This window comes from Ovis canadensis, chromosome 7 (assembly GCF_042477335.2).
Source record: "Ovis canadensis isolate MfBH-ARS-UI-01 breed Bighorn chromosome 7, ARS-UI_OviCan_v2, whole genome shotgun sequence".
NCBI classification, from domain to species: Eukaryota; Metazoa; Chordata; class Mammalia; order Artiodactyla; family Bovidae; genus Ovis; species Ovis canadensis.
Window position 1 is genome coordinate 111,223,776 of NC_091251.1, and position 21,970 is coordinate 111,245,745.

The 21,970-nt window shown below is 49.4% G+C and overlaps 1 protein-coding gene across 19 annotated transcripts in view; it reads right to left on the minus strand.

Moving 5' to 3' along the window:
* Positions 1–7,818: 7,818 nt before the first annotated feature.
* Positions 7,819–21,970, minus strand: part of FOXN3 (forkhead box N3) — a 446,930-nt gene continuing 432,778 nt past the window's right edge. For all 19 annotated transcript variants that reach the window (XM_069597307.1, XM_069597297.1, XM_069597300.1 and 16 more), the window contains one exon: positions 7,819–11,450. In XM_069597307.1, coding sequence (XP_069453408.1) covers positions 10,919–11,450 — 532 coding nt within the window. In that variant the 3' untranslated portion in view covers positions 7,819–10,918. The remainder of the gene's footprint in view (positions 11,451–21,970) is intronic.

The window sequence follows — 21,970 nt, forward strand, 5'->3', positions numbered from 1 at the left end:
TCTAACCAAAAGACAAGTTGAAAATATGCAAATAGCCACATGTCTGAAAATCTTCACTGTGGTATTAATAGAATAGAGAATCCGCCCGCCAATGGATGCAAGAGACTCGGGTTCGACCCCTGGGTCAGGAAGAGCCCCTGGAGTAGGAAATGGCAACCCGCTCCAGTATTCTTGCCTGGAAAATTCTGTGAACAGAGGAGCCTGGTGGGCTGCAGTCCGTGGGGTTACAGAGAGACACAACTGAGCAACTGAGCACGCAGGCAAAGCAATGTGAACAGTGAAACGGAACGTAACAGCTGAAGACGACGGGCCTCCCGCTCTACAGAGCGCCACGGATCACCTACAGAGGTAGGCTTTTTTGCTATGGCTATAGGGAAAATGTGGAGAAGGCAATGGCACCCCACTCCAGTGCTCTCGCCTGGAAAATCCTGTGGACGGAGGAGCCTGGTAGGCTGCAGTCCATGGGGTCGGTCGCTGAGAGTCGGATACGACTGAGCGACTTCACTTTCACTTTTCACTTTCATGCACTGGAGAAGGAAATGGCAACCCACTGCAGTGTTCTTGCCTGGAGAATCCCAGGGACGGGGGAGCCTGGTGGGCTGCCGTCTGTGGGGTCGCACAGAGTCGGACACGACTGAAGCGACTCAGCAGCGTAGGGAAAATGCATAGGACGTCGTATGAAGTGTGCCCCTCTGAGGAACTGCCAGCAGTGAAATTCTACAGATGTGATGACAGTAACCACACATCGAACAGATGGATATGGTCCACTCGAGCCCAGGTCTGCCTCGAGCCAGCTGCGCCACCTTGGGCGAATCCCTGAATCCGTCTGCACTTCAGCTGCTGGGTCTGTAAAACAGGGAGTTTGGACCTAACGATCCCTAACGTCCTTTTCAGTCTCATGACGTGACTAAAACGGCCCCATTTCACGAAGAAGCGGCACCCCAGTGGGGTTTAAGGCGCCAGCCACTGTCTTGTTTTCCCTCATCACACAGTGCTTCTTCCATGTTGCCTATTTTTAGAAATCAGTTTTTAGATGAGTAACACATGAGAAAAAATAGAATTCCTTGATCCTTCTCAAATAAACTGTCACATCTTGAAGGAGATTTGATCATATGTTCCGTAAGCACTTTCTTATGGAGTAACATAAAACGTCAGGAGACTATCCCCAAACGCCCCTGAATGATTTCAAATCAAGATACTATTGCTACGAGTATTATTTATAGCACTCTGCTGGAAAGTTTTACTCACACAAAACAAAAGGAAGAGGTGGGCGTCGAATAAACTGATTTGTTCGCTTGTATTTGAGTCTTTTAAAAACAGTCCTTGGCAAGTTCCTGAATCCCTGGTTTTTATCCTAATGATTTAAAAATGGTCAAAACACATTTACGTCTGTGCACTTACAGCGGGGCCTAGGTGGCTCAGTGGGTAAAAGAATCTGCCTGCAATGCAGGAGGCGAGAGAGACCTGGGTTTGATCCCTGGGTCGGGAAGATCCTCTGGAGGAGGGCATAACTCTGATATTCTTGCCTGGAGAATGCCACGGACAGAGGAGCCTGGCGGGCGGCTTGTCCATAGGGTTGCAGAGTCAGATACAAGTGAAGGGATAGAGCGAGCGTGCAGGCGCTTAGAGGACCATTTAATTCCTAGGGGGCCTGAGAAGCAGGGTGACAGACGTGAGCTTTCAGATGATAAACAGAAGCCTTCTAATCATACCAGACTGTCTCTGAAATTGCTCTCATCTGTTTGGAATTTTCTAGAAGGATGACAGTTTCTTAGTGCAGAAGCCTTCCTTTCACAGGCAGAGCAGTAAAAAGGAGGCGAGGAGGGCCTGCAGGGGCAGCCTGGACGCGAGCAGGCACTGAAGCACCTTTGCGGGCCCCGAGCTGCCTGGGGCGGGGCCGAGGCGTCCTGCCACTGCTCTGAGGACTCACACAGCTTTGAAGACAGTGATGCTGGTCTTTTCCAAAGACAAGCCATTTTCAATTGTCCAGGAAGAAGTTTTAAAGAGCAGAAAGAGGCCACATCTAGATTACCTAAAGGTTAGAGGAGAACTTGCATGCTACTTAAATATGCAAAAATCATCTCTCCAGCAAATAATTACATCCTCAAGCCAGAGTCCAGAATCTTGTATAGTTTTTGCTCAAAGGCAACCCAGGACATTAGATATACAGTTCCCCAGTGCATAGCACCGAATCGCAAATGCTGCTATTAAACCATGGGATGAAAGTCACTTCCAAATGTAAGCTTCAGGAGTACTTTTGATTTCTTCTTTCTTCACCCTTAGGCCAAGCTGCTTTTAACATTAATACAATGAAAACACTGGTCATTCCTTTGCCTCCCTCTTTTCAGGGGAGAGGAAAGCAGCGGCTGTGGCCCCACTTTGATGGGGGCAGGGGACACAGATGGGGGGCAGGGGACACAGATGGAGGGGCAGGGGACACAGATGGAGGGGCAGGGGACACATTTGGAGGGGCAGGGGAACACCAGGGAAGGGGGTGCAGAGCATGCGCAGCAGCAGCTCAGAGACAGACCTGGTGCCGTCCTCTCAGGCCAGCCCCCCGGCGAGACCCTGGACTAGCTGCAGGAAGACCCTCGCTGCTGAGCCCTCGGGAAGCTCTTCTCCAGGAAGACGGGCCCCAGCTCGCCTGGGGGCCTTCTAAGCACCCGAGCGCGTGCCCTTCTCAGCAGCTCAGCTCCCCTTCTGTAGCTTTCCGTCCCGCCGGACGGGCCCTCCTCATCTTTGTGGTCCAGCGGCCACTGGGACAGAGCAGGTGCTAAACAAATGCACCTTCTGGTTTCTTACACTCTGCTTACTCATTTATTTTTGGCCGTGCCGGGTCTGGGCTGCTGCGGGCCGGCTTCCGCTGGTCACGGTGAGCAGGGGCTCCCCCAGCCGCGGCGCTCAGGCTTCTCACCGCGGTGGCCTCTCCTGTTACGGAGCCCGGGCTCTGCAGTGTGCCCGCTTCAGTAGCCGTGGGATCTTCCCAAACCAGGGATCAAACCCGTGTCCCCTACACTGGCAGGTGGATTCTTCACCACTGGGTTACCAGGGAAGTCCCTGAATGCTTCCTGAGTTAAAAGAAAAGAACAGAAGCACTGTGCAACACCCAGTCCGGTGAACTTGACTTCGGGGCAGTTTTTCACCTATCTCCTCTCCCACTTATACCGTCTTATAATAGACCCCACTGGGGTCTTCACTGCAGGTAACAAACACCTACCAGATTTTTTCCCCTCTCTTTTGTGGAATGGTCAACGTCCCCCGGAGGTCAGAACTGAATTTTGGAGGTGTCATCAGAAGCTGCCTGCCAATGCGGGAGATGCCACAGACTCAGGTTCGATCCCTGGGTCAGGAAGATCCCCCGGAGGAGGAAATGGCGACCCACTTCAGTATTCTCGCCTGGAAAACTCCATGGACAGAGAAGCCTGGCGGCTAGTCTAGGGGCTTGCAAAGAACTGGACATGACTGAGCATGCAAGTCCTCGTCTATCATCTTGTCAGAGTTCCCTCAGGTATTCTGATAACCTATCTGGGCATCTTGTCTGCAGACACCTTGAGACTCACTTATGGAATGTCTGGTATGGGCATTTGATGGTGGGTGGCCACACCTTGGTATTAAGCCTTACCTGACTTGGGCAACTACCCAGAATTCATCAGATTTGATCCAAATGACTTTCTGCTTTCCCTCCCAATCAATTTCTGATTTCCCTCCCAATCAGGAGGGAACATCACCGCTCCGAAGGTGGAAAAACAATGCAAGGGAACCGGGCTGGAACCTTGGCAAACCCACTGGATCCTGGGGTGACAGTTTGAGCAGCTTTTTGGGAATCCAGCCCAGCAGGCCCTGCTTGAAGTGACCTTCCAGTAACGCCTTGAGCACAGAAGGGCCAGCCTGGGCACCTACCAGACCCTTGCTTCGGAGCCCAGCTGAAGGCGGTGGTCAGAAGGGACAGCCTGGGCACCTACCAGACCCGTGCGTGCGGAGCCCAGCTGAAGGCGGTGGAGGTCTGCCGGGGCCAGCGCCGCTGTGAGATCTACGGGCTAACACGCCCACTAGCGAAACCCTCAGAGGGAGCAGCGTTCTGCAAGCTCGCCCCCTCCTCTCCTCCGCCCGGGTCCTGGCTCCCTGGCCTTGGACTGTCCCAGCCGCTCTCCTCCCACCCAGCTCCCTCGCGGAGGCCCTCAGGGTCCGAGTCTCAGGGTTTGGCAACTTATCTGCAGAAGCCCCAAGGACCTGGGATAGGCTGACAGGCTCCAGCCCCACTGAACAACTTTAGTATATTGCCTGACAACTTCCAAATGAAAGGCACAGTCTGTCTGAACCACAAGTTCACGGTGGGAGGTCTGCTGTCCTGTGACTCTTTAGGTCAAACCTAGACGTCTCCTGAGACCCACAGGTGAGCTCGGCCTTCGGCTGCAAATCTGTGTGTTTGCAAAAGCTGTGTGGTTTTCTGAAAAGGAGAAGAGGCTGGGCTTCCCAGGGGGTGTGGTGGCGAGAAACCCGCCTGCCAATTCAGAAGTAGTGGGTTTGACCCCCAGGTCAGGAAGATCCCCTGGAGTAGAAAACGGCAGCCCACTTCAGTATTCCCGCCCGGAAAAGTCCATGGACAGGAGAGCCTGGCGGGCTACAGTCCATGGGGTTGCACAGAGCGTGGCTGGCCCTGGCTGAGCACAACGCGAAAGGCACGGCCAAGCGCCGCAGAGGCTCTACGCCAAGCCGCAAAAAGAGCGGCACACACCGCCTGGGGCGCGCGCAAGCGCAGACGCGTTTACTGCTGAGCGTTCGCGTGCGGAGACGCAGGGCACACACTACGACGCGGCGCTGCCTCAGTTGATGCATCTCAGTCATTTTTATTGCAACTGGAAGACAATACATCACAGAAACTTTATGGAAGGTCTGGGGGAAAGTGTTATTTACAATAAATGGTGAAATAGTTTGTCTTTGGCAATATGATTACATACGAAGGATGCGAAATGCAAGTATGGATGGATGCCTCCAAAGCAACACCATCAGGTCCCTCAAGGTGGGCGGGCTGCGCCTGCTCCACGCTTCCTCTAGGCAACACAAACGCGACCGAACGCCACCTTCTCCTTTACGGTTCTCCCTTTCTGTTCATGATATTGGCAGTTTCATACAGAAAAAAAACACCGACGAAAATTGGCTTTTGAAAACTTATTACTGTAAGTGAATGAATTTGGCCATGGAGGTCTATTGGCCAGAGGTCAGAGGACCCCAAGTATTGAGAGTAACCCTCTTGTCTTCTGATTGCTTTATCACCGTTATTTATTTTTCTGTAAAACAAAAACATAACTCAGAAATGTTACAGAATCAGAGTATAAAAAAATGTACAAGCGTGTAATGCTTCCCAGACACACACGGATACTTGCTTCCTCCACATTGTCACCATGGCAGTGTAAGTAGTGAGTGTGAATGACAGCGGGTTACTGAATCAGCTGTGTCGACGGCCCGACACGCACACTCAAGCAATGCTGCACGTTTAAATAACTGAACTTGTGCTAAGAGTTTCATCTAACAAAAGGGAGGGGCTGGGAACTCAGGCCACAGTCAGGAAAGGATGAAAGACAATTTCTGGGTTTGCTAGATACACCATATCGAAGTCTTTGCGAATCCAATATGGAATATTAACTGTTGGCAAAAAGTAGGGAAGGCTGTTCTCAACTGTCGCAAAGGAAGTGGAAAACACTGCTGTATCTATTCCAAATAAATAGTCTTGATTTCAGCGCTAACAAAACGAACAGGAAGGGTACTTGTGAGCATGATCACAGTTAAGTCAGGAGTGATCTTTCACCCAGGTCTGATTTCAAAAGTAGGACAACAGCAGAACGCAGCACCATAGACGCGTTGGTTTCGGCCGTTAAAAGGTGGATCGTTTGAAACATCGGATTTTCCTTCCTTAATTTTTGGTCAGTGACGCTAGCACTTGTTTGCTGAACTGTGGAAGAATTGTAAGGTCACACACATTATTCATGATAAAGCAACGGAGTCTGTGCTTAATTCAAGAATAACCAGTAGGGGGCAGAGAGAGCAGTTGGCCACCATCGCCGCGCTCTCTCCTAGGAAGGGGGGTTGACGGGTTCACAAAGGCAGGTGGGTCTACACAGAACACTGCACGCCCTGTGGACATCCTCACCGGGCTCCAGGGACGGGAACACCACACAGCGGATATACTTTGATTTACACATTCCATTACAACGAAGAAAAAAAAAAAGACACCATTCCAACTTTGTAACTGTGTTAACTGCAATATAAACCAAAGTCCCGAGTTTTGGCAGGTAACTAAAAAGAGGGTTATCACTTAGGTTATATAGCAAAAGTGTTGATGTATATTATATATAGTAGTATAAATAATAAAAAAGTATTAAATTAGATCACAGTGCTGCGTTATGTGCATAACAGTGTTTGATATAGTACTCGAGCTGGGACCAAGACACGAAGGGCTGAACTGTCAACACTGGTTAAGTCACGATCAAGAGGGGACACAGAGCTCACGTGTGTTCTTTTGGTGGCAAAAAAAAAAAAAAAATCTTGAAGATGAAAGAAAAATACTCTACAGAAATATAAAAAAGAAAATGGCAACATCTGGGCAGCTGTGATCCACCAGAAAGAAACGAGTCCCAATCTGAATCAAGTTTAAAGGGAAAGAGAAGTCACATTGAGTTGAATCCAATCCCATATGGAAAACCCTCCCATGCAGGTCACTTGTACAGAACTCTGATTCCTTCTCCGAGAGCTCTTGGATGAGACGCTGGGGGCCCACACGTGTGGAGTGCGGGGCGGAGGGCACTGAGGCGGGGGGCTGGTAGCATTTGGGCCCCAGGACTGAGCTGGACAAAGGCCATCTGGAAGGTCTTCACGCTACAAAGCCCACAGCCCGAAGCTGGCCCCCCAGGTGAGATGTGGTATTCACGGCCTCGCCCAGCCAGAGCCAGACACCCTGTGCCTCTCCCAGGGAAATAAAAAAAAAACCAGCTCTTGGGAGAAGCTTCCCACAGTCCTTCTGAAAAACGCAGCCGCCAGACTAAAATCTGCCACAGCTGTTTTGGCCAGGGTTTTTTCCAACCGTTGTCGGTGGGGTGGGTTCACTTTAGTTTCAGATGGACAATTTGACCAGAGAACCCTTGAACATGTGTATACATAGATACATATACATATACTGCTTAGAGAGGGGGGAGGGAAATAGGAGCTCAGGGTGTATCATAAGGCTGGGAAAATCCATGATGCAGAACCCTTTCCACAAAGTACTAGGCAAAGATAAGAGACAACTGCAGTAGCAGGAAAATGACTTTCCATGTGGATAGCATTTAAGAAGAAAGAGCGTAGTCTCCGTCTCTTAAATGTGTCCTAGGACCGACAAGTAAATGCGGATGTCACGGTGCGGACGTGTTCACGGTTGTTTCCCCAAAGCATCTTCAAATATTGCTATAGTTCCCCACTGACCCCCACCCCCCACCCCACGTGCGTATGTGAGATACTGGAATGCACACGAAATGCTGTTTCTCCCAGCAGGAGAAATCAAAGCAAAAACACCCCACCCCTGGAGCGGTGCTCAGGCGATTTCTGTCAAGACTAAATGAGTATACAGGGTAGTTTGGAAGCTAAAAGAACACCTGATGTTTGGGAAGAAATTCCAAGACTAGAGTGAATGACACTTGAGCAAAATACTCTTTCACAAATAGGCTTGTGCTTAAATTCTCTACTGCTCTTGGAGGAGGGGGTGAGAGAGGGTGTCTTCTGCCCCCGGGCTTGGCAAGGACACGGACAACCTCATTCCGCAATGAAGTCACTATGAACGGCCACATACACATCGATTCTTTTTTTTTTTTTTTCTCAACAATCAAAATACAAAGTTAAACACAATTGAGCCATTGTTTTGGTTATGCATAATGTGTATGCCTCCAAAAACAGAAGAAAAATAGAAAAAAGTACCCTCACTAAAGTTTCCCCTAGGTCTCCCAGCGGCTCCTGTGTTAGGGACTGCAGGAGACGCAGGAAATAACACTTAAAAAGCTGCCCGATGAGGTATTTATGCAAAAAGAGTGGTTCTGGAGTTAAGAACACACTTTTATAAGATATTTCTCTATTTCTCAAAGAGATCAGAAAAGTAAATCACACACATTGCATTTTATTATTTTCTAAAAGAGGCCTTTGCTCCTTTAGAAAAAGGAAATGAGGGGAGACAGCCCACCGGTGGGGGTCGCCATCGGAAGGAACCCCCGCCAGAAAAACAGTCCTGGATGTTTGTCTCTGCCTTTCGGGAGGGAAGTCTGGATCTGGGAGGGTTGGGGGGCTAAGGGGGGCTTGGTGAGGGGACACCACCAAGTGCCGCCCGGGTCCCGCAGCTGCGGATGGCTTTTGGGGTGTCAGACGTTGGTTTGGAGAGACAGAGGGTACGGAGCGCTTCGAAAAGACATCCTTACCCCCATCTCTCTACGCCCAGCACAAGCGCGCTGGGCGCACGCAGGTTCAGTAATGAGGCTGACCTGCGCAGGGCTGTAGATCTTTTTCTCAGCTCCTCTCAGCAGCAGCCCAGAGGCAGAGGACGCACGGGTTAATTTCTCCCGCCGTCCGGGCCGCTGGAGCTGCGGGCCGTGCCCGGGGCGGGCGGAGGGCTCCGCCACGGCCCACCCCGGCCTGTTTCAAAACGTGAAGACCACCCCAGTCCCCTCCTTCTCCCTTACCACCGTATCTTGAGAGCAGGTGTCTTTATGCTTGAAGATCCCCTTCCGTGTGGGCGGAAGATCACACTCTCTCAGAGGTTCCTCTGATCTCCCTAACTCCTTTCTTTCAGGCAAAGGTAACAGGAGCTTCTTCCGGGCTGCGCGCCGTCACCTGGTGGTCTGGGCGCCGCGCCCACAATCGAGGTGGGCTTTGCTCCAGGTGGGATCGAGCACCCAGGCGGTGGGGACGCCGTGACCGGCGTCGGGGGAACGTCTGGGGGCTGGGCCTTCCCAGGCCCGCGGCACTCTCTCCGTCACCGGTACCCTAACTCACACCCTCATCCGTAAGGCCCAGTCGTGTGTTTCCCCTTCTCCTGGCGAATTTGCACAATCATTCACTGCCTGTTTTCCCTAGAAACCAAATCTCAGTCCTGGTTTTCTCAAGTCAGCGTCCCATAATGCTCTTGATTCTATCACACACACTCACGACTCAGTTTGCCCTCAGATTATTGCGTCACGGTAAACATGCACAGACAGAGAGAAAGGACACACTTTTCAACAGAGAATCAGAGGGGCCGGGGGCTGAAGTGCAGACAAGGCAATCCAGAGCGCCGCCATCCAGGCCCTACCAGAACACGAAGAGATTTTTGTATTGCAGAGTAAGCTCCCCAACAGTCAGAATTTGTCCCTGAAGAAGGTTAAACCTTAAACACCTGCTTCAAAAAACCAAAACAAAACAATCGGAAAAAAGGAAAAAAAAAAAAAAAAAAGAAAAAAGGAAAGGAAAAAAAAAGGGAAAAAGAAGAAAACCAAAAGAACCTCTAAGCCTAAGGGCTTAAAAATTAGAGGCATAGCCTTTTCTCTATTTTCTATATTTATATGAAAATAATTCATGCTTCATGCTAAATACATTATTTACCTTACAAGAACTTTGTTATTTTTGAATAAAAAAAAGTTTGTGTTTTTGTGATTTTTTTTTTCTTTTTTCAAAGGAATTCCATGCATTGTGGATCAGAAATTTCTGCTGGCTACACGGCTGAATGTGGAAATCATTTTGATTTTTGCAAAGATGAATATTGACTGACATTAATTGCAAACTCCATTTTGAGGGCAGTATAGGAGTTTTGTTTTTCTTTCTTTTTTTGCCATGTTTTACTTTAGTTTGTCCATGAATGTGCCTTTCATCTTTTAAAAATACACCTCAATACTAATGGCAGGTCCGAAGCTTTTTGTTTCCACTTGGATCAAATGATTTTGACAGACAGAAAAAGTTTTGTACCATTATTTCCTTGACAGCTATGGTAATTTCTTGGAACTTGATTTTCACTTGGGCAGTTAAGAAGACATAGCTTGTTTTTTGCTTTTTTTTTTCCCTCTTTCGTGTGTGTGGTGTGTGTGTGTGTGTGTGCACAGGTGCGTAGGAGCAGGACCAACCTTCAGGCTTATGGCTTGTGGAACCTGCTTTTCATTTAACGCAGAACAGAATCCAGTGATCAGCAACATCATTACAAACTGACCCAGTCTCTCCTCATGAGTCACTGAGACCCGGTGGACAAGAGCGGTCCAGTGTTTGCCTGCAGAGATGCTACTGGGCTTTGCGGTTAAGAAGCACAGAGGACTGGTGACCGCCCTGTTCCCACCTCACACTGCATGCGTGGAGCCACGCCAAGGCTTCTCCTGGCATCATCTGATGCCCCAGTGGCACGAGCCTGGGTCTGCTCCTAGGGGAGCCCGGGGTCCTTCCGTCTCCTCAGTTGCCTTAGGTGGGCTCACTCACTGACCCCCCGCTGGGCACACCCTGACCTCTTAAACCTAAAGGTTGGGCCTGATCGGTGGGGACCTTGCACGCGTGCCTTCTAGTGCTGGGTGTGTGTCCCTGCGGCATGACCGCTGCATCCCTGTGGATTCAGCCGTGGGATTCCGAGACAAGCTTGAGGAAGCAATGGTCATTTTGGCTTTTTCGGTTTTGTCTTCAGGTAATGAAAAGCTTTTGTAAAACGGCTGAGTGTCAACGTGAGTTCTATGGCTTCAATCTCCTTTAAACATAAAATTCTTAAGGGTCCAAAACCAAGGAGGGGGGGGGCAAATTTTTAAAAAAAAGAAAAGAAAGAAAAGCAAACCAAAGGAAAAAGAAAAGAAAAAAAAATAATAAATTGCTGATATTGCCACAAATCATTAGAAATCTCCTGACATGCTGAAACCAAATGGCCGTAAGTTCAAAACAAATCAGTGACTTGTTTTCGTTAATTTTTCGCGGTTTCCTTTTGCTCCTTCTGCCCCTTTGCCGTCCGATTGGTGATGTTGTTCAGGCAGGACCGGATGCCCGCCAGGTGCAGGAGCGAGCCCGCTGCCTCCTTCATCTCCTCGTCGTCGCTCTCGGGGGGCTTCTCCGTGCGTCTCTTTTTGAGGGGCAGCGTGTCGCTGGGCACCTTCCGCGCCTTGGCCGCGGGCGGCCGCTTCTTGTGCGCGGGCGCGGGGCCGCCGTCGCCCGGGGCCTCCCGGGGGCCGCGCGGCCGGCCGTCCTCCTCCGGCTCGCTGTGGCTCTCGCGGCTCGGGCAGCTGCCCTCGCTGCCCTCCGGGCCCCCCTTGGCGGCGAACTCTTCGGGCTCGTCGGCCGAGGAGGACGAGACGCAGTCGCTGGCGGGCGAGGCGCTGCGCGCGGCGGCGGCCTTGGCGCTGCTGTAGGTGTGGTCCTCCTTGGGGTCCCCGCTGACCACCGGGGAGCCGCACGCCGGCTCGCTCTCAGTCCGCAGGCGGCAGCCGGGGAGGCCGTTCCTGCAGGGCGGGGACGAGAGAGGACAGGTTAAACCCCCTGGAGCAGCCCCCGGCAGCCTCCCGAGCTCTCGGAGCAGACGCGGGGACGCCCGCCCTGAGGCTGAGGCCCGAAATGCCTGCTGGCCTCCCGCCGTGGACACGGCCACTCCATTCGTGTGGCTGAGGCGTCAAAGCAACGCTCTCTCGCTGTGACGGCGGTGGAAGCACACTCACGCCTGTCAAACCGTAAGAATCAAGCTGTGCTGGGTTTCACGTGCGCGCCAGTGCGCGGTGGAGATACGCCGGGGACGCCGGCTGGGTCCTTCCGAGGAAAAAAGCCTGCTCTCCTCTAAGGCGGCGCCCGGAGTCTTTGTCAGCAGGCCAAACCTGGTGTTCAGGGAAACAGAGGCGCCTGCCCCGCGTGGCAGCTCCTCGCTGCTGCGGCTCCTCCCTCATCCACTCACGCACACGCCTCAGGATGCGCAGCCCTAGGGTGGGGGTCCCGGGAGTGGACAGGCCAGGCGGCATGAGATCCAGACACTCACAAGGATGCTCACAGATGATCAGAGAAGCAAGTCATGGTTACACAGCTGCGACACCAACAAGCTACCATCTACTAAGCTGACCACCTGCCAGGCGCCTGTGTATCTGCAGAGGTCGCATTCAACTCTATAAAGTGGGTCTATTAGCACCCTTATTCTATAGATGCTAGAGGGGAGGTCTGGGCGAGTTTGGTGATTTACTTAGAGCCGCACAGCTCATCAAAAGAGCAGGGATGGGAAGCGAAGCCTGGCTCTCTAGTGCTCAGCTACACCACCAGACCGACTCTTCCTCTTTTCTGATCTGCACTGTAAGCAGGTCACCTACGTGTCCCCACCAGAACCCAACAGGACCGTCACATTCTGAGCATGCTGTCATGCCCGTACGTCCCAGCAGGGAGCGGACCTCCCTTGTGCTTTCTTTTTGGCAAGAGGGACACAGTGTCTGCACCCCCTGCCCCGCCCTACTTCACGGGGCTGTGCAATGTGGGTGACCGCTGGCTGGTGTCTGGACCAGCGAGGACCGTGATGCCTCCATGGGGTTCGGCCACACGCTGTGTGGACAGGCGTGGATCCTGTCTGCCTGGTGCACAGGAGGGGCCGGCAGTGAGGCAATTGGGGAGGAACACTCAGGGAGGGGGGTCACTTATGGCTGCAGGGGGCAGAGAGAGGGCACAGAGGCCTGTGGGGGACATGGCGTATGGCTGTGGGTGCAGGTGCTGGGGGTTCTGGGCAGTAGTGGGGGGACTTTCTGCTGCACCAGGTTGGCCCCCTTTCCCACTGGCTCGCCTACCAGTGAAAATGTTTCTAGATCTTGGGATCGTGGGTACACCTGTCCCAACTGTCAGCACCCCGAATTCCCTCCATGGCTGGCACCTCCCACCATCACCACGGACTGTGTGATGGTTCCCATGCGAGGGTCAGCCCACAAGGCAGGGCCTGGCCCCTGGGATGTCCTCAGGGCCTAGCATGGTGCCGGGCAGGGAGGGGACCCACATGGGAGGCACTGAGCAAGCACCATAGCAGGTGGGATTGTGCAGCAGAGAGCGGGTGGACTGGGTGGGGGGCCTTCTCGGACACTCCCTGAGGAGGTGGCCCCGGGGAAGGGCAGGGCAGTGCCGTGGAGAGGGAGAGGATTCTGGGAGCAAAGGAGTCAAGGAAAAGGCAAGCAGCGCAAAAGGCGAACTCTCCACGCGCCCCGGTGAAGGCGCACGTGCTGGTCCCTGTGCTCCTCCTTTCCCAAAGGAGGACCCTTCTTTCAAGTAAAAAGTCTGGGCTGTCGGGTAGAGACGGAGAAACGCACCAGAAAGAAAGTGGCTGCTGCGTCTCACTCCATCCATACAAGAGGCGGGGTTCTGAACCCGAGAGCTTCTTTCTCTCTCCTTCTTGCAAGGACAAAACAAGCCTAGGCCATAATGGAAAAGAATAGCAAAGAGAAGAATGTGTGTATATGTAAATATATAATTGCTTGTGCAGGGCTTCCCAGGTGGCTCAGTGGTCAAGAATCTGCCCGCCATGCAGGGGACCCAGGTTTGATCCCTGGGTCAGGAAGATTATCTGGAGAAGGGAATAGCGATCCACTCCAGTATTCTGGCCTGGAGAATCCCATGGATGGAGGAGCCTGGTGGGATACAGTCCACGGGGTCGCAAAGAATTGGACAGGACTGAAGCAACTGAACACATATATGTGTATAAATGAATCACTTTGCTATACAGGAGTGATCACCACTGGAGAAGGCAATGGCAGCCGCTCCAGGGCTCTCACCTGGAAAACCCCATGGACGGAGGAGCCTGGTGGGCTGCGGTCCATGGGGTTGCACAGACTCGGACACGACTTAAGCGACTTAGCAGCAGTAATTAACACAGCACTGTAAATCAAATATACTTTAAAAAAATATATATATATATGCAAGCACGAGAGCAGCGCATGGAGACCTTCTTAAAGGCATCACAGGAAGCGAAGGAAAAGAAAGAAGCACAATCACTTCCCGAGCCCGTGGATTCGAGGCGGGGCGGGGCAGGGTCCCAAGATCCACGCCCCGCAACCCCAGCCCCACTCCACCACCTCACAGACAGACAGACAGAACAAACTCAGGGAACCCTGTGACTGATTCAGGGCGACCCTGCTGGTCCTCAAAGATGGCTCAAACAGGAGACTGCAGCGTGTCCCCGGCCTCCCCAGGAAGGGAGCTTCCTGTGACGGAGGCAGGAAACCAGCACACTGCCGATGCCTCTGGATGAAAACGGGCGCACAGAGGGAACTTCAGGGAGCTAGAGTTGGAATGTAAATGCATCTTCCTCTCACGTGATGCAGTTAGCTTTCTCTGAGAGTTTATTATTGCACACAAACGCAGCAGGAAGCGACAAGCTCCTTCAAACATCAATCACCCGAAGCAGCGCTGCTCAAGGTGGGGGTGGGCCGGCCGCACTGACCAGCGTAAGACTCCTGCCGCAGGGTCTGTCACTGCAGGACGCCAACTACTTCACAAAGAAGAGAGCAGGCGGGCCGGGCGCGCTATGTTGGGAGAGGAAGAGCTTCTAGCCACCTCCTCGAATACCGTTCATCAAAATGAACGTGGGATACGTCTGCAGTGCCTGCCATTTTCCAGCTTCATTTTCTAAGTAACGGTACCCATGACGATCATGTTAGCATAAATTAAAGCCACCTGACTTCACTGGGACCCCACAGAACCATGTGTTATTCATCTCAAGTAAAAACCTGGTATTAATCCTCTTGTCAAATCGGTAGGAAATACTCAACATGGAAGTTGAGAAATCACATTAGTTCAGGGTGAGAATGTGCACTCCTCGCCGCCCACAAGCTCAGGGATGGCTTCTGGTCAGACACGGCCGTCCTGCTGACTCTGGACTTGCGCACGATTTGTTCCATTACACAGCGCCTCTGCGTGTCGTCACCCCACCCTCCCACCTGTGCACCAGGGTTCTCTCTGGAACTGATGGCTTTCAACCTGCAGGGGAGCATGTAGGGCGAAGTCGTCCTTCTTAGGGGTTTACTTGAGAACTCTGCTCTTTTGCCAAGTGTGAAGAGAAGCAGGTGGGGTTAAGAGGATTACAGAAGCAGTGCTCGCTGTGCAGAGCTTTTGTCCAAAAGGGACCACAGGTAGAAAGACAGAGGATGAGAGGCGACCAGACGCTTCTGTTCCCAGCTGGTGGAAGGAAAGATATTCGGAAGGCATTCTTCCAACTACCATACTAAAGACCCTGGGTGAAGGACAGCAATGTGTTTTTAGTCATTGCTGGGTTCCTTGGAAAATAAGGGGAATCTTGGAGATCCATGTAAACACACACAGACCAAAAGAACTTCACACACACACAGATGAAAATCTTAAAAAAAAAAAAAGACAAAATCTGAAATGTGAGCAGCAGGCACGTAAGGAAGGCAGGGCTTTGTGGAGCAAATGTGGTCTCCAGCCCTGGGACAGGAGCCCAAACTTGCGGGGAGGGCGCTGCAGGGGGAAGCTCAGGCAGCTCCTGGGGGCCCTCGGGGGGTTACAGTGCCCTCAGACACATTGCTGCCCAGGCTCCCAGCACAAGTTCACAAAGCAAAAACTCTCCTGAAGACAGCAACCCACGGCCAAGGCCATCAGGATGCCTGCGTATCAAGCTGAACCAAGTAGGAGCTCATAACCTAAAATCACCAAATAGCATATAAATAGGAACGAATAAATGTGAAAACGCCACGTGGAATGCGGGGACCCGTGAATGATGAGGCCTTCAGTGAGATCCTAGGGAATCAGCGGCAGACAGGGGAATAAAGGCCAACCTGACCTCAGCTCCAGATGGAACTGGAGACAAGAAAAGCCTCCCTTGAGAGTTTTAAGCCACGAGTCTGAAGTCTTGTGGGTGTGAGGCCAGAATTCTATCGTGTGGACCAACAGATCCCAAGCTATATTCAGTTTAAAGTGCCCAGTGGCGCCTCCTAGAGGAAACACAGACCCTTTTTGGAAGAACATACTTCAAACCCCAAAGAACTCTCACATATAAGACTTTAAAGAATGCAGGTTCACAATTAAAAAAAAAAGAAATAATTAAATACAAAAGAAATAAGCCACTGTAAGAGAAAACAGGAAAAAAACCCCATAGAATCTGAACTGTAAAGTCTGAAAATACTGCAATAATTAGACAAAGAATGTAACGTATGTACCAAAAAAATAAAAATAAAAGAGGGAATTGGCAAATATTAGACACACTGGATTACTAAAGCCAGGCAGACTTGGTTGATTTGGGGATGCCTCAAGCAGAATTTCCAGAGCTGAAGAATATAATTCCTGAAATTAAAAAACGCAATGCAATTGAGTTGTGGAAAACAAAACATTAGTCAATTGAAAGATGGATCTAAAGACATGATAGGAAATGCAGCGGAGAGAGAGAAAGAGATGGGAGATGTGGAAGAGAGGCTGGGCAGCGCAGAGCACAAGGCGCCCAAGACAGATGCAGCTGGACGCCCAGGGGGAGCGGAGAAATGCGGGGGCACCAATCCCAGAGCAGCAGACGGCTGAGGGTCTTCAGCTGTTATGAAAGTTACCAGTCTTCAGATCCAGAAAGCCAACAAGTCCCATGGAGGATACAGAGAAACGCACACCCAGATACACTAAGTCATCACAGACACACACACACACACACACACACACACACACACAGATAGTCTAAGTCATCACAGACACACACACACACACGCACAGACACACATACACCCAGATACACTAAGTCATCACAGACACACACACACACAGACACACACACACACTCATACACACACAGGTTTAGAAGTGAGAGAAAGGAGACACAGCCCCTAATGAGGAGGAGGAGTTAAGATAAAACCAGTGACTCAGACGAGGTAGACCAGTAACCTCAAAACGAGAGAGGAAAAAGTAGCCGTCCAACTACAATACTATCGTCCGAGAACGAAGGCCCAGCGAGGGGCTGAAGGCAAACGGAGACGAGGGCGGCAGAGGATGAGATGGTTACACAGCATCACCGACTCCATGGATGTGAACTTGAGCAAACCCGGGAGACAGTGAAGGACAGGGAAGCCCTGAGTGCCTCACTCAGTCCATAGGGTCGCAGAGTCGGGCATGACTCAGCAACTGAACAACAGCAACAACAAGAAAGAAGGCAAAATAAAAATATTTTCAGACAAAAAAGTCAAGACTTTGATTGAAAGCAGATACTCAACAATAGGAACTTCTTAAGAGTATTCTTCAGGAAAAAAGAGAAGACAAACTTGTGCTTAGCACAGGGGTAAGGCTGGGACTAAATGCACACACGTCTACATATGAAATAGAGACTCCATGAGGACCTACTGGAGAGCCAGGACCCTGTGAATGAGAGCCTACACGGGGGAGAATCTGAAGCAGCATGGGCACACGCACTGGGTAACTGGATCATTCTGCTGCACGCCTGGAACTGACCGACGCTGCAGATCAGCTGTATTCCAACATAAAATAAAAGTTAAACAGAAGCCCAAAGCAAGAGAGGTCTGAGACGCAAGAGAAAAAAATGCTGAGCAAAGGAAACGTACTCAAGTGGTGACCCTTGGTGACACCAAGCTGTCCCCTGGTGTCTGTGGGGGCTTTGGTTCCAGGTCCCCACAGATATCAAAATCTGTGAACCCTCAAGTCCCTTTTACAAAATGGTATAGTATTTGCTTAGAACCTAGGCATGTCCTACAGTACATTTTAAATCATCTCAGGATTACTTGTAATGCCTAATACAATGTATGGATAAACGCTATGCAAACAATGGCTAGTGCACAGGGCAAATAAGTTCTGACTTTTAGAACTTTCTGGAATCCTTTTTATTTCTTAATATTTTCTATCAGCAGTTGACTGAATCCATGGATGCAGAACCTATGGATATGGAAGTTGCTCAGTCGTGTCTGACTCTTTGTGACCCCACAGACTGTAGCCTACCAGTCTCCTCTGTCCATGGGATTTTCCAGGCAACAGTACTGGAGTGGATTGCCATTTCCTCCTCCAGGGGATCTTCCCAACCCGGGCTTGAACCCAGGTCTCCCACATTGTAGACAGACGCTTCACCGTCTGAGCCACCAGGGAAGTCGGGCCAACGATAATAACTGACTTAAAGAAACTGAGACATGAAATAGAGCTCCGGTCCCAGAGAAACGCAGCAGGTCATCTGGGAGGCGGAGAGAACAGAAGCCAGAGCGTTCCGGAGGCCTCGGACTGAGCAGGAGGATAACGGTGCTGACTGACTCTGCACGTTTTAAAATATCCATGCTGTATAATGGACTTTTGGACTCAGAGGGAGAGGGAGAGGGTGGGATGATTTGGGAGAATGACATTCTAACATGTATACTATCATGTGAATTGAATCGCCAGTCTATGTCTGACGCAGGATGCAGCATGCTTGGGGCTGGTGCATGGGGATGACCCAGAAAGATGTTCTGGGGAGGGAGGTGGGAGGGGGGTTCATGTTTGGGAATGCATGTAAGAATTAAAGATTTTAAAATTTAAAAAATAAAAAACTAAAAATTTAAAAAAAAAAAATAAAAATAAAATAAAATATCCATGCTGAAAATTCCAGGATCGACACCGAAAGAACAGAAAGGTCCATGTAACTTACAGACCATTAGAAGGAATGGCAAGTAGGAGAATCGCGGTCACGTTACAACAATGTCAGTGGGCTTCCCGGGGGCTCAGTGGTAGAGAATCTGCCCGCCAGTGCAGGAGACATGGGGTCCATCCCTGGTCCAGAAGACCCCACGTGCCTTGGAGCAGCTAAGCCCATGGGCCACAGATACTGGGCCTGTGCAGGGCTCATGATCCGGAGCAAGAGAAGACACAGCAGCGAGGAGCCTGTGTGCACAGCGAGAGAGCCGCCCCGCTCTCAACACCCAGACAAAGCCCGCAGCAGGGAGCACACAGCACGGCCCAAAGCAGGTACAGCAATGAAAATACAGCAGCGTCAGAGAGGAACATGGGAGGCGGGGCCAACAAAGTTTGCAAAAAAGGCAAACTGAGATGGTAGAAACAAACCCACATGTCATTTAAAATAGGCTAGTACCTCCATTGAGAGGTAAAGACCATCAAGGCAGACTTTAAAAGAAAAGTCATGTGCCATTTACAAGAGATGACCTGAAACATGAGGACTGAGAAAGGTTAAAAGTAAAAGGAGGAAAACCATGGCGCCATGCTGATGCAGCTATACTAAACCAGACACGATAGACTTTAAGGCAAAAATCGTTACTATAGATAGAGAGAGTCATGAAATATTCAGAAAGGTTCAATCACCAGGAACACACAACTGTTCTAAACGTGGAGACCTCCAGGAAGATTGCTTCAAAATACACCCAACCTGGAAGAGCTGCAGGAAGAAATGGCCAAACCCACATCTCTCCGCTTTCTCCCTTCTCCCCCAGACACGGCTCATACGTAGATTTGAACTCGTGGACATACACAGAACATGTGCTCATAACAGATAAGGTATGTGACTTTGAAGCACACAGCAAATATTTATAAGAAAAAATGGTATAAACTACGAGACCACATAGCAAGTCTCCACAGACTTCAAATAGCAGTATCTTACAGATGAATCTTCTGACCACAATGGACTGTAATCAATAATTAATGATGTAACTAAAAACAAAAATAAGCAAAAAACACCTCCTCATAGGTTTGAAAATTTAATAACACACGTCTAAAAATACCTATGGGTGAAAGAAGAAAGCAAGATGAAAATTAGTAAATACTTTGAACTTGTAACAATAGAGAAAATAAAAGGCACCAAAATTTAGGGCTACAACTAAACAGCAGTTTGAAGAAGAGTGTAACCTTTACCTTTTATATAAAATAAAAGTTCAACAAAAAGGAATAAACCCAAAGAAAGAAAGGAAAGTATAAAGAAACTAGCAGAAATCAATGAGGTAGAGAAGAGACACAAAATAGAGGTAATTATAATAATTTAAAAAAGCTCCAAAGTTGATTCTTCTATGAAAAAACACTATGTGTGTTAAGGTTAAGTGAAAAGAGAGGTAATAAAATGAAATAAGAAATTAGAGGGATGCAACTACAAAAGACACTGAAAAGATGACAGATATTATAAATAACTTTATGCCACATTTTTGAAAGCAGGTGATATAGACAAATCCCTACAGTTACCAAAATGAATTTAAAAAGAAATGAAAAAGAAGTTATACCATAAGAATTAAAGAAATTCACTCAATAGTTAAAAATCATCCCACAAATAAAACACCAGCTCTGCAGTGTTTTGTAAGTAAGTTCCACCAAACGTCAAGCAACAGATTAATTTCAATCTCACCTAAACTCAGGGAATCTAAGAGCGAATACTCTCTAATGCCTTATGTGAGAATAATGTAACCCTGACTAAACCTAGATAAAGGTAGCACCAGAGAAACATGGATATAGGCAGATATGCAAAGATTCACGGAGGAGATGCTGTGTGCCCACGCGGCTGCTGCTGCTGCTGCTAAGTCACTTCAGTCGTGTCCGACTCTGTGTGACCCCACAGACGGCAGCCCACCAGGCTCCCCCGTTCCTGGGATTCTCCAACTCTAGCGATACGTAAAAAATGTATCACCAGTACATTAGAAATGTAGGTTTTATTTAAAATTAGGAATTTATCATGTAACTCACCACCATGTAAAACAATGAGAAAAAAATTTACAGTTCTGCGAAATGATGTAAACATTTCTTGGATGAAATTCAGCATCATTTACGATAAACTACCATTGCAAGCCAAATATAGAAGAAATATTTTTGTAACGATAAGGTATATTTCCTAAAAGACCGATAACAAACAGTCCATCGGTTGTTCTTCAATAACACAGCACTCTTTAAAATAAGAAACAACACAGGGGCTTTGGTGGCGGTTCAGGAATTAAGAGTCCCTCCTGCAGCGCGGCAGATGTGGGCTCTGTCCTCGGTCAGGGAACTTGGGTGCCACGAGCCATGGAGCAACCGAGCCCCTACATGGCAATCACTGAGCCTGCACGCTCTGGAGCCACACCTAGAGAGCCTGTGTGCCTCAACTAAGGTCGGACGCAGCCAGATAACAGAGGTAAGAAGGGATGAAACGATGTAAAGACGTCTGTTATCATTACCTTTACTCAGAGGCTCTAACTCTAATAGGGCGGGAAAAACAGGACAGGATGTAAGAAAAAGCCTCACTGTTATTTATCTGATTTTACACACAGAGGAATCTATAGATAGATTAGTAAATTTACTAAGTCAGTTTATTTAGTGAGGTTGCCTGAAAAAAATCAATATACAAATAATTAACTCCAGATGGATTATAGTATTTAAATAATATAGAAAAAAAATTTTTAAATCTTTTAGAAAAAAAAAAACTACAGGAGACCATATAATCTCAGAGTAGGGACTTTTTAAAGACACTAGATTTCATTACAAAGTGATTACTGTGCATGAAAATTAAGAGCTTCTGTTCATCAGAAGACATTACTATGGACAGTGAAATGACCATCCACAAACTTAGAAAAGTTATTAGCAGCACATTCGGTCAATAACAGCATATTACAAAGGAGGGGCGTCACTTTGCTAACAAAGGTTCGTACAGCCGTGGACAGATGTGAGAGCTGGACCATACGAAAGGCTGAGTGCTGAAGAACTGAGGTGCTGTAGTACTTTCAAATTTTAGCGCTGGAGAAGACTCTTGAGAGATCCAACCAGTCCCTCCTAATGGAAATCAGTCCTGAATATTCATTGGGAAGACTGATGCTGAAGCTGAAACTCCAATACTTTGACCACCTGATGCGAAGAGCCGACTCACTGGAAAAGACCCTGATGCTGGGAAAGACTGAAGGCAGGAGGAGAAGGGGACGACAGAGGATGAGATGGCTGGATGGCGTCACTGACTTGATGGACAGGAGTTTGAACAAACTCCGGGAGATAGGGAAGGACAGGGAAGCCTGGCATGCTGCAGTCCACGGGGTCGCAAAGAGTGACTCAACAACAAGACAGTCAATAAAGGGTTATTAACCAG